This window comes from Panthera onca, chromosome X, assembly GCF_046562875.1.
Source record: "Panthera onca isolate mPanOnc1 chromosome X, mPanOnc1 haplotype 2, whole genome shotgun sequence".
In the NCBI taxonomy this organism is placed as follows: Eukaryota; Metazoa; Chordata; class Mammalia; order Carnivora; family Felidae; genus Panthera; species Panthera onca.
The window spans coordinates 87716843-87729713 of record NC_138357.1 but is presented as its reverse complement, the minus strand read 5'-3'; the positions used below and the strand labels follow the sequence as shown (position 1 = coordinate 87729713).

The 12871-nt window shown below is 38.7% G+C and overlaps 1 protein-coding gene across 2 annotated transcripts; it reads right to left on the bottom strand.

The window, feature by feature from the left end:
- Positions 1 to 351: 351 nt before the first annotated feature.
- ZNF630 (zinc finger protein 630) lies at positions 352 to 12152 on the bottom strand. 2 transcript variants are annotated; one of them, XM_081793576.1, is made up of 4 exons: positions 11499 to 12152; positions 3095 to 3221; positions 2770 to 2865; positions 352 to 2579 (listed from the first exon to the last, which is right to left on the bottom strand). In XM_081793576.1, the coding sequence occupies exons 1-4, from the start codon at positions 11919 to 11921 to the stop codon at positions 853 to 855; spliced, it is 2373 nt and encodes a 790-aa protein (XP_081649702.1). In that variant the 5' UTR covers positions 11922 to 12152; the 3' UTR covers positions 352 to 852. The 2 variants fall into 2 exon arrangements, with proteins under 2 accessions (XP_081649702.1, XP_081649703.1); XM_081793577.1 differs by having other exon boundaries at positions 355 to 2579; positions 8943 to 11616.
- Between the last annotated feature and the right edge of the window lie 719 nt (positions 12153 to 12871).

Genomic DNA, 12871 nt, shown 5'->3' with positions numbered 1-12871 from the left:
TCCGCATGGGGCTCTGTGCTGACAGTTCGGAGCCTGGAGCCTGCTTTGGATTCTGTGTCTCCCTCTCTCTCTGCCCCTCTCCCACTTGCACTCTGTGTCTTTCTCTCAAAAAAAAATAAACATTAAGAAATTTAAAAAAATAAAATAAAAGTTGAGAGGAGAAAGAGAGAGAAAAAAATTAGTATTAGTTTACCTAATTAGGGAAAAAGAAATCACAAATACACACTGTGAGAAATGATAGCGGAGAAATAACAATATATGTCGAGGAAATTAAATGAATCATAGGAGATCACTTTACTCAAAACTTCATAAATATATTTTTCTTTTTTCGAAATTTCACAAATCTATATTTCCTTGAGAAAATGGATGATTTTTATGAAAATTACAAGGATTCATATATCTATATCTATGTATTGATAGACATATCAACATAAATACATATATAATCTAAAGAGAGAAAATATGATGAAAGAAATAGAGAAAGATGACAATGAGATTGCTTTCAAATTATGCACCATACCCAAATAAATTCACGGAAAATGCTACAAAACCTTCAACACCAAATAACGCCAAAACTATGCCAATTATTCCAGATGTATGTATTCTGTGGGGGGGGGAATACTTTGAAGGTGAGCAAGTGCATTACATATTTACAGTGTTGAAAATATTCTGAGAGCCTGACCAGATCATCCTGTGGAGGAGTAATCAGAAATATGTAGGAATGTATGAATCTATTCCACAGTAAAGGAGGTGCCACATTTTTTTCATGTCCAATGTACCCAGAGGATTTCTGTTCAGTGTGAGTTTTTTCATCCATTGTGAGATCTGACTTCTGGGAAGACCTTCCCACAATCAGTACTTATATGAGGTTTCTCTCCTATGTTGGTTCTGATGTCCAGTGAAGTGTATGTGCTGGCAGAACACCTTCCCACAGTCACTGCAGTTGGAGGGTTTCTCTGCTGTGTGTGTTCTCTGATATGTGATCATCTGTGAATTTCGGGAAAAGGCCATACCATATTCAGCAGATTCAGTGGGTTTCTCCCTAGTATGAGTTCTTTGATGTAGAGCTAGTGGAGACGTCTCACATAAGGCCTTTCCAGATTCATTACGTTCATATGGTTTCTCTCCAGCATGAGCTCTCTGATGTATAATGAGATGTGACTTCAGGGAAAATGCCCTTCCACACTCAGTACACTCATAGGGTTTCTCCCCTGTATGAATTCTCTGATGAATAATGAGGGGTGATTTCTGGGAGAAGGTTTTGCCACAGTCACTACACTCATAGGGTTTCTCCCCTGTATGAATTCTCTGGTGTATAATAAGAGGTGATTTCTGAGAGAAGGCTCTTCCACACTCTGTACATATATAAGGTTTCTCTCCAGTGTGAAGCCTTTGATGTCCAGTAAGGTGGGACTTTTGGGAAAAGGCTTTTCCACAGTCATTACACACATAAGGTTTCTCTCCTGTATGAATTCTTTGATGCCCTATGAGGTGGGACTGCTGGCAAAAGGTTTTTCCACATTCACTACACTTATAGGGTTTCTCTCCAGTATGTGTTCTATAATGGATGATGAGTTGTGTTTTCCGAGGGAAGGTCTTCCCACATTCAGTACATTCATAGGGTCTCTCCCCAGTATGAGTTATCTGGTGTATAAAAAGGTGAGACTTCTCACAGAAGGCTTTCCCACATTCACTACATTCAAAGGGCTTCTCTCTAGTGTGAACTCGCTGGTGTATAATGAGATGTGACTTCTGAGAGAAGGCTTTTTGACACTCAGAACATTCATAGGGTTTCTCTCCAGTGTGGACTCTTTGATGAACAATGAAGGGTGACTTCTGGGAGAAGGCCCTCCCACACTTAGTACACTCATAGGGCTTCTCCCCAGTATGAATCCTCTGATGCACAATGAGGTGTGATTTCTCACTGAAGGCTTTTCCACAATCTCCACATACATACGGTTTTTCTCCAGTATGAATTCTTTGATGTATAATAAGCTGTGACTTCTTAATAAAGCCTTTCCCACACTCACCACAAACATTGGGTTTCTTACCAGCTTGACCTTTTTTATACTGGATATGGACTTGTTTATGACTGAGAAATTTTTCACATTGACCATGTCCACAAGGTTTCATGCCAGTGTAAATTTTCTCCGGTACAGAACAGGAATCACTAAAGCTAGGTGGGCTCCTGCATCCAAATCTCTCAATGGGGTTCTTTCTTGTATGGCTCCTATTGCATATCAGTGAGTCTAAATTAGATTCCAAGTTCTTTTCACATAAATCAAAATTATGGAGTTTTTTACTTGAAGTATCAAGGTTTATGCACCCACCAAAACTGTTTCCAAGTGTGTTATATTTGGGGCCTTTCTCCTTGGTCAATGTTTCATGGTTAATGACTGTGACTTGCTTCAAAACTCTGTCTTGGTTTCCCTGATATTTATGTGTCTGACCGTCAATACACCAAACTTTTAAAAGGTAGTACAATGAATTATCCTTTGGGGCTTTTTCCAATATCTCTTTTTGAAATGAAAGTTCTTCAGAAATGATCTGCTGGGAAGAGTCAAGGCTTTTCTCCCTGTCTGAAAGAAGAAAAAGATAAAATCAAATAGAAACCAAAAATAAAACAGCAATGAACAGAAGTGCTAAGAAGGTGCTCATGTGGGATGGATGTTATAAAGAAGGCCTGGTGAATTTTAAAGAATCAAAGAGGTTATTGATGTCAGAGAAGAAGAAAATACCCTCCCAGCCATCTACCCAATTCTCACTTACCTGAGTGGATCCACCTTGACAACTCACTCTTCATGATCCATGGGTCCTCTTCATGTTCCAACTTGAAGATTATACCTGGACTTATACCTGAACACCCTGTTAAGGGAAAATTATTCAGAAATTCATAAAGAGAAGAAGCAATCTCAGGGGCCTCCCAGGAAAGATGGATCCTTAACTCACAAAAATAAATTCCAGATATAACAAAAATATAAACATAAAAAAACTATAAAGACCCTATTAATGGAAAATCATAAAGGTCATGGTCTTGACAGTTTGAAGAATGGGGAGGACTTGATTCATTGTTATACAGAGAATTTGCCCTTACCCACAGAGACCAGATGGCTGTAGATCTCCAGCATCACATCTCTGTGTAGGATCTTTTGAGCAGGGTCCAGATGCTGCCACTCCTCCTGGGTGAAGTCCACAGCCACATCTTCATAGGTCACTAGTTCCTATAACAGCACATTATGTACAATCTTCTCATTCTGATCATTTTTACCACAGCAACACCTGTAGGATAACTACTTACCATTTTGTGTAGCATACTTAATGAGAAAAACTTTGTAAGTTCTGCCATTAGCAAGAATGGTTGGTGGAACAGAATAAACAGTCTAAAACTAGATGTGCAATGGAATATTACTCAACCACCAAAAAGAATGAAATCTTGGAGCACCCTGGGTGGCTCAGTCAGTGAAGCATCCGACTCTTGATTTCGGCTCAGGTCATGATCTCACAGTTCATGAGATTGAGCCTCGCTTTGGGCTCTGCATTGACAGCATGGAGCCTGCTTGAGGTTCTCTCTCTCCTTCTCTCTCTACCCCTCGCCTGCTCTCTCTCTATCTCTCGCTTTCTCTCTGTCAAAATAAATAAATAAACATTAAAAGAGAATGAAATCTTGCCATTTCAACAACATGGATGGAGCTACAACGTGTTATGCTAAGCAAAATAAGTCAGTCAGAGAAAGGCAAATACCATATGATTTGACTCATACGTGGAATTTAGGAAACAAGACAGATGAACATATGGGAAAGGAAAAAATGAGAACAGAGGGAAACAAACCACAAGAGACTCTTAACAATAGAGAAAAAAACTGAGGGCTGATGGAGGGAAGTGGTTGGGAGAAGGGTTAGATAGGTGATGGGTATAAAGGAGGGCACTTGTTGTAATGAGCACTGGGTATTGTAAGTGACGAATCACTGAATTCTACTCCTGAAACCAATATTGCACTCTATGTTAACTAAAATTTAAATTTAAAAAAAAGAAAAAAGAAAAAGAAATAAACAAATGAATTTTGAAAGTAAATAAATGCAGAAAAGACAGATTGTTCAAAACTGGGTAGTTATCAGAAAAATATAAAGTTAGACTCCTTATTTCATACTATACTCAAAAATAAATTTGAGATATAACAAAAATTTAAACAAAGAAAATCAGAAGACATAAAGACAGGAGAGATTCTAAAAATAATTTTAAAGTGGAGAAAACTCTTCTAAGTAGGCATGCTACAAGACCCAGATGTCACAAAGGAAAACACTGATAAATTTGATTACATTATGTATTTCATAGCAAAATATACCATAAACAAATTCAAAGGACAAGCAACTACCTGAGGAGTATATATATGCACAACACATAAGATGGACAAAGAACAAATTTGCTCAATTTATAGAGCTCCTACAAAGCAAAAAGAAAATGACCAACAACTTAACCTTTTAAAAAATAATCCAAGGACATTACTGTCAATTCAGAGAAAATAAAATGCAAATGGCTTCTAAACATGTAAAATGGTGTTCAACTTCATTCACATGAAGAGAAATGCAAATTAAATAAAAATATCATGTTTTTCTTACATAATATCAAAGTTTAGAGTTTGATAAGTCACTAAGATGGTGAAGATGTAAAAAAAAGGACCACTCAAATTGCGAGTATACACTGGTACAATATATTTTGAGGGCAATTAACTTACAATAATTTAACAATATCCATCAAAATCTTATTTTTAATATAATTGATTGTCAAATTGGTTTCCATACAACATCCAGTGCTCATCCCAACAGGTGCCCTCCTCAATGCCCATCACCCACTTTCTCCTCTCCCCAACCCCCTATCAACCCTCAGTTTGTTCTCAGTATTTAGGAGTCTCTTATGGTTTGCCTCCTTCCCTCTATGTAACTTTTCCCCCTTTCCCCTCCCCCCTGGTCTTCTGTTAAGTTTCTCAGGATCCACATATGAGTGAAAACATGATATCTATCTTTCTCTGCCTGACTTATTTCACTTAGCATAACACTCTCCAGTTCCATCCACGTTGCTACAAAAGGCCAGATTTCATTCTTTCTCATTACCAAGTAGTATTCCATTGTATATATAAATCACATCTTCTTTATCCATTCATCAGTTGATGGACATTTAGGCTTTTTCCACAATTTGGGTATTGTTGAGAGTGCTGCTATAAACATTGGGGTACAAGTACCCCTGTGCATCAGTACTCCTGTATCCCTTGGGTAAATTCCTAGCAGTGCTATTGCTGGGTCATAGGGTAGATCTACTTTTAATTTTTTGAGGAACCTCCACACTGTTTTCCAGAGTGGCTGCACCAGTTTGCATTCCCACCAACAGTGCAAGAGGGTTCCTGTTTCTCCACATCCTCTCTAGCATCTATAGTCATCTGACCAGCAATTCCATTTCTAGAAATTATTCAACACATATATGTAAGCAAAAGAACATGTGTGATGTTACTTCACTACAGTACTATTTATAATAGCAAAATAATGCAGACAACTTTATGGGGGATTGGATGAATTGTGCTTCAATCTGCATAAGAGAATTCCATATACAACCCTAAAAAGCAACAAGGATCGCTATGCAAAAATCTCTAAGGTATATTGTTAAGTGAAAAAAACATCCATCTATTCAGCAAGCAGTTATTGAGATCCCACTGAATACCAGGCATTGTTCTAGGAACTGAGGATACAGCAAAAAAGAAACCTGACAAAAATATCTTTCTTCAAGTATCTCATATTCTAGTGAGAGAAGACAGCCAACAAGGCTGAGTGAGAAAATGACATATAGCCAAAAAAAAGTTTTCAATGCGTACTTCAAAATTTGTATCACTCATATACAAAAAGCTCTTAGAAATCAATGAGCAAAAGACAAAGACAGAAAGGGAGTTTTACAGAGAAATTTTTAAATAGCAAATAAATATGTGAAAAAATGCCAAATTTCATTTAATGATTAATGAAAAGCAAATGAAAATAAGATAAAATGCTCAACCATAAAAATAGTAAGAATGAAAAACACTGAAGCTATCTGGTAGTAAGAAAAGTATTTGGAAATGGGCCTTTTTATAAGTGATTTGAAGCCACATGTAGAAGCTTATTACATAATATCAAAATGCAATTTGAAAAATACCCTTTAAATTTTAAACATGCTTGCTCTGTAACCTAGCACTCTCATGTCCAAGAATTTGGTCTACATAAATATTTGAGGAATATACAAAGATGTGTTAAGGTTGTTCCCTTATTTGTGACTTCACTACTTTAGAGTACTGGTGAGACTATGCACTACCCATGCCTCAGCTTTTTTTCTCTGAAGAATGGGGATAAATAATAGTATCTAACACAAAGTAATTCCATTATGTTTTATTATAATGGTGTCAGGCACACAGTAGGCATTCAATAAACGGTAGCTGTGATTATTCTTATTCTTTTTAAAAAAATTTTTTAATGTTTATTTTTGTGAGAGAGAGAGACAGAGTGCAAGTGGGAGAGGGGCAGAGAGAGAGGGAGCCGCAGAATCTGAAGCAGGCTCTAGGCTCTGAGCTGTCAGGATAGAGCCCGACATGGGGTTCAAACTCACGCCCGCAAGATCATAACCTGAGCCAAAGTAGGATGCTTCATGGACTGAACCACCCAGGCGTCCCTATTCTTATTATTTCCATTAGACATCAAAGAAAAAAAACAGAAACAATAAAAGAATCCACAACAAGGGGCTGGTATCCTGCAAACATTAAAAGAACAATAAAAAGATACTATGAACAAAGTGCCTGGGTGGCTCAGTCAGTTGAGTGCCAGATTCTTGATTTCAGCTCAGGCCATGAGCTCTGGGCTCATGACATCAAGCCTTGCATCGGGCTCTGTGCTGACAGCACAGAGCTTACCTGTGATTCTCTCTTTCTCCCTCTCTCTTTCTGCCCCTCCCCTGCTCACGCTTGCACACGTGCTCTCTCCCTCTCTCAAAATAAATAAATAAACATTAAAAAAGATACTATGAACAATTTTATTTATAAATAAAGTTTATTTACAATGCAGATTGCAGGACAGCAGAGTATGGTACGCATGCCAAATCTGGCCCACAAGCATAGGATGGTTTTTACACTTTTAACTGTTGAAGAAAAAAGTGAAAGGAGAATATTTTGTGGCATGTGAACATTGTATGAAATTCAATTTTCAGTGTCCATAAATAAAATTTTACTGGATTACAGCCATGTTCATTGGTTTACATATTGTCTACAGCTGTTTTCAACCTACAAAAGCAGAACTGAGTAGTTGCAACAGAGACCATATGGCCTACAAAAGCTTAAGTATTTCTATCTGGCCCTCTACAGAAAAAGTTTGCTGACCTCTAACTTAGACAAACTGGACAAATTACTTGGAAATCACAAGTTAACAAACCCAACATACATAGAAAAGCTGGATGGTATTGTATCTCTTAAATAAATCAAATTCATAATTAAAAACTTAACCACAAATAAAACTCTCCACCCTGATGACTTCACTGGAGAATTCTTCCTAATTTTTAAGAAGGAAATAATACTAGGGTGCCTGGGCGGCTGAGTCGGTTAGGCATCCGACTCTTGGTTTTGGCTCAGGTCATAATCTCATGGTTAGTGCGTTCGAGCCCCATATTGGGCTCTGGACTGTTGGCGTGGAGCCTGCTTGGGATTCTTTCTCTGCCCCTCCCCCAGTTGCTCTCTCTCTCAAAATAAATAAATAAACTTAAAAAATTAAAAAGAAGGAAATAATACTAATTTTACCCAAACTCTTTCAAAGAATACTTCCCAACTTGTTAAATAAAGCCAACATAACTGTGATGCCAAAACATGATAAGCACAATACAAAAAAAACACAACCATGTCTCATGAACATAGGAGTAAAAATTCTCAACAAAATATTAATAAAAGACTGACTCGATGATGATGATGATGATGACAGGAATGTTTGGAGGTTAACCATAGATAAAACAAGATTGGCCACTGGTTGATAATATTTGCAGCTGGGTGATAAGTACAAAGGGGTTCACAAAAATCAACTTTTGTGTATGTTCAAAACTGAAACTTCCCATAATAAAATATGTAAAGTTTGGATTTATTGGAAATGTTTTATCAATACACTTTTTTAAAGTTACAGAAGATATAGTTTGTGTAGTAAAAAACACATGAAAATAATAAAATCACTCACACACATTTACATATATACATCTACACACATAGGGATTATATGTATAAAGAGTGGAAAGCTCATCCCCAAACTACATAATACTAGTTATGCCAGGGAAGAAGGCAAAAATTAGATTTCAGACATATTTCCCTTTCTTCCTAAATTTTACTTTGCAATATTATGTACATTCTTTGCACCATGTATAGACTACCCTTGCAAAGAAAGGATAAAAAGGCATAAAATGGAAGAGTAGAGAAGGAACTGGCCTTGAGTTGGGGCATGATCCCACAAACTATGAGATGACAGTGAAGGAGCCCTGGAAAACTAGGCTCCAAGCCTCTGCCAGAAAATTTTAACTAAAAATAGCCTCTTTGAAACAACTATTGATGATACCACACTGTGCTGAAAACGGCTGGCCTTTAGGAAAATTCAACAATAACATTTCTTAAGCTAAAGTCTCAGAAATCTTGACTTGAGGAGATGGATTGATGAACTGCTTTATCTTGATGGGGAATGCAAATCATCTAAAGCACCCTGTTTGCCATTTTCACTGTGGCTGCCAGGAAGCTTGAAGATAAAATGTTTACCTCATTTTATATCAAATATGGCCAGATATCTTCACAGCAACTTCACCTGCCTCTTAATCTTCTATTCTGTCTAAATTTCTCTAATTCATGTGTTCAATGTATTGTCCTTTTTCATTTTATTGTGGGAAAACCAAGTGGGAAACAAACAACCTACCTGGGACTCCATCATTTTCTGTTTCTCTTTGGAAACCAATTGGGAGTGGGGTGGGGGTACAGAAGAGTCTTCAGAGACCAGGCTGTATTAATCACTCTTCAGTGGCTGAATATAAAATGCATTACTTGTTAATTCATTGGTAATTGTCTTTGTCATCTGACCAGCAATGCCACTTCTAGAACTTTTTCCTAAGGTAATAATCATGGATGTGTGCAGAGACTTACTGAAGGAAATTTCATCACAGAGTTGTCTTTAACACCATAATTTTGAAAATAATCAAAATGCCTAATCACTGAGGACTGAGAAAATAAGTTATGGAACCTCCAAGAGATGAAAAGGCAGGTGACCATTTAAAGTAACACTAGAGACAATTAAGAGGTTCACGAGATACAGAAACCAAATGTAAAGTATGGACCTTGTCTGGACCTTAATTTAAAAAGACAAAAAAATCTTTGAGATAATCATTAAATTTTGAGTCCTGACTAGATATTTGATGATATTAAGAAATTTAACCAATGATGATCGGAAGTTATTACTGTTATTTTATATTGAATATATAAAATTCAAGTATTGACCTTGAAGTCCTTATCTTTTGTATGAAATGATACATCTGGGCTTTGTTTCAAAATAATAACAACTATATATATAAAGATTAACTGAGCTATACATTTAATATTTGTGCATTTTATGTTATCAATAACAAAAAACAATCTGGAAGAGAGAAATAAATGGGTGGTCTAGATTAGGGGTTGGCAAACTTTCTCTGTAAAGAGACAGTAAATATTTCAGATTTGTGAAGCCTATGGTCTTTGTTGCAATTATTCAGTGACTGAAAGCAGCTATAGACAATGCATAAGCCAATTCTGTTTACTGGCTGTGTCCCAATAAAACATCACTTATGGACACTATAATTTGAATTTTATATCGTTTTCATATGTCACAAAATATTCTTCTGATTTTTTTCCAAACATTAAAAAATGTGAAAACCATTCATAGTTTACAGTTGTATAAAAACAGCAGCAGGCCATATTTGGCCCACTGCCTAGAGTTTTCCATCCCCTGGTCTAGGTGAAACAACAGTGGCCATGAGTTGATGATTGATGATACTGGGTGATGTGCATAATGGGGTTTATTATATAATTCCCTCTATTTTGCTGAATGTTTGACAATTTCCGTAGAAATATACTTAATAGTATATGGAAATAAAGTTAATAGCATGGAAATACACCTGCAAAATGAAGAAGAGGCAGACCACAAGATCACACTCCCAATTGTTTAATAACAACAAACATCTGTTCCCAAAGATATCACAGTGGTTTGTGGCCATCCAAAGTTCAACCCTACCTGACAAAATCTCATTTGTTGGTATCTAATTTCTTTCACTGGATTTTCTTGGGTATCACATGAGTAGAACTGACCTTGAATTCATGGAAGATCCATGAAATATATACAAGATCAGTGCTACAAAACCATAATGAATAGATAATAATCGGGTAATAACTCACTTAAATATCATCCCAAGCTTCAAAGGATAGACCCTGCTATTATCCTCATTTCACAGTGAAGAAACTGAGGCCTAAAGAGGTTTAGTGACTTATTCATGATCACACAGCCAGTGACTAGAGGGTGAAGTGGTGGGAAAACAAAAAGCAGAGAACTCCTCCTTAGCTGTCATGGCACCAAAGTTTTCAGAGATGCGACTCTGCTTCTGAATGCCCTAGAAATTAATTCTCCTCCTAAATTACAGAGGGCATTGTCTGGTTGTTAACTTGAGAATAACAAAACTCTAAATTTACGTTGTGCTTTACAGCTCAAAGTTAACTTAAAACCTTAATATTCAAAGCCACAACACGGAAGAGAGAAGCCAAAAATCAATGAAATATTTGCAAAACACATATCACTGATAAAGGAGTAGTATCAGAATATATAAAAACAAGTTCCACAAATCAATAAGGAAGAGGCAGACATTCAATAGAAAAAGGAGCAAAAGATCTGAACAGGTGCCTTACAAAAGAGGATCTAAGATATCAAAAATATATGAAAAAGCAGTCATCAAGGAAATACAAATTAAAGGCCCAATGTATGACTCCTCCATTGGAATGTTGATACCACAAGGGCAGGAATTTTTGTTTATTCTTGGATGTACTATCCATCTCAAAGAGCCACCCATCATGGACCTCACAGAATCTCAACATTGACCCTACACATTCTAATTCCTGTCTCCATGGACCCTCATCATTCACCCTAAAGACCACCCCATTGCTCACCCCAGATCCCCCATCATTCACCCAACAGACTCTCCATCACTCATCCCACAAGCCCCTTTCACTCACTCCCTTGAAACCCTACCATTCACCCTACAGACACTTTTGCTCACTGCACAGACTCCCCTATCGCTTCCATAAACCCCTCATCGAATATCCCACACAGTCTTACAGACGCCCCTCCCTATCACTGTTTTCCACATCATTCAGTCCAAAGGACCCCCTCATTAGTCCTTCCACATGTCCCCATCACTGACCACACAGACCCGCATCACTTAACGGGGCCCCTCACCCTGGCTCTGCTCTCAGGACCCCAAAGCTCCTTCTCAAGACGAACTTGGCTCCCTGCTTGCACAAATGGGCTCAACATCCCACGAAATTCCCTTTCCCCTCCAGCCCTCCTTGGTGGGTCTGGTTGACGCTTTAGCTTATCTTTCGCATGCCCAGAAACAGCCTCCAAGCCGAGCTCTACCAGTAACAAAAATGGCGTCATTCGGTCTGTGCCAGGAACAACGTCGCCGGCCAGGAAAACGGCCAAGGCCTCACACTGCCTCTTGAGGCTCCCATTCCAGCCAGAAGAGATACGCGTTTTGGAATCCAGGAAGTCCTCGTGATATTTCCGAGGCTGGGTATTCGGAATTGGTGCTTCGAAAGCAGTGTGAGGCTCCAATGTGTAGCGACTGTTCCGGGCGGGTAAATGGGCGTTCCCGGCCATCGGCAGAGGCACTGCCAGAGCAAAGGCGTGGCGACGTGCGGGTAGGGGTGTTCGGAGGGAACCCGGTCCTGGGAGCGGGGCGGGAGGGAGTGGTAAGGCCGGAGGGTAGAAACACCGCCTGGGAGATTGCTCTGCAGAAGCTTCATTTCTAAAACATCTGTAGAAAGTGAAGAGTCTTTTTACATAACGTATTCTCTTGTTAACACACCCGGCCCGCCTCTAGCGGCCTAGCGTTGTTGCCCTCCGGCCTTTCTATTGTTCCTTCGAAGGGGCAGCGCCCCCTCCCCTTGTGTCACTCAAGGCTCTGCCTCGCCGCGCTCCTAGTCTTCTATTGGCTCCTTCGAACACAGAAGGTCCTCCCTCTCTTGTCACTCACGGGCCAGACTTTCTGCCAGGGTCCCTTAAAGTGGGCAGATGTGGCCTTTTGCAGCCCAATATGAAAGCTAAAAGAGAGGGGGCACCTGGATAGCTCAGACCATTGAGCATCGGACTTCTGCTCAGGTCATGATCTCACAGGTTCGTGGGTTCCACAGCCCCGCTTTGGGCTCACTGCTGTCAGCACAGAACCCGCTTCAGAGGATCTCTCTCTCTCTCTCTCTCCTCCCCCCGCTTGCACTGCCTCTCTCAAAATAAATAAATACACTTTTTTAAAAAACTGAAAGAATTAAGAGAGGCAGAAGTTTAAGGTAAAACCTAAGGAACATTGACTTTAGAAAACTTAACAAAAGGCTATATTGGAGGCAAACCCTGAATGGGATTGAATAGTTAACAAAATCTCAGATTCTAGATCTACAACAAAGAGGAGTTCTGATGGTGAAATAGTTAAAGCCCTAGGATTCAAGACTTCTACCAGAGCACATGGATGGGGGGGGAGGGGGAAGCTAACAAAAATCTTACTTCTAAGTCAAACCAGAAAGGCACTGAAGGTGAAATTGTGGCCTAGTTACCAA

Excerpts from the sequence above, each read along its gene's own strand:
- ZNF630 (XM_081793576.1), bottom strand. The coding sequence starts at position 11,921 with ATGGCCGGGAACGCCCATTTACCCGCCCGGAACAGTCGCTACACATTG. Across the intron at positions 2,866-3,094 it reads CAGCCATCTGGTCTCTGTGG|GGTGTTCAGGTATAAGTCCA; the intron begins GTAAGGGCAAAT and ends TTCCCTTAACAG. Across the intron at positions 2,580-2,769 it reads GTCAAGGTGGATCCACTCAG|ACAGGGAGAAAAGCCTTGAC; the intron begins GTAAGTGAGAAT and ends TTCTTCTTTCAG.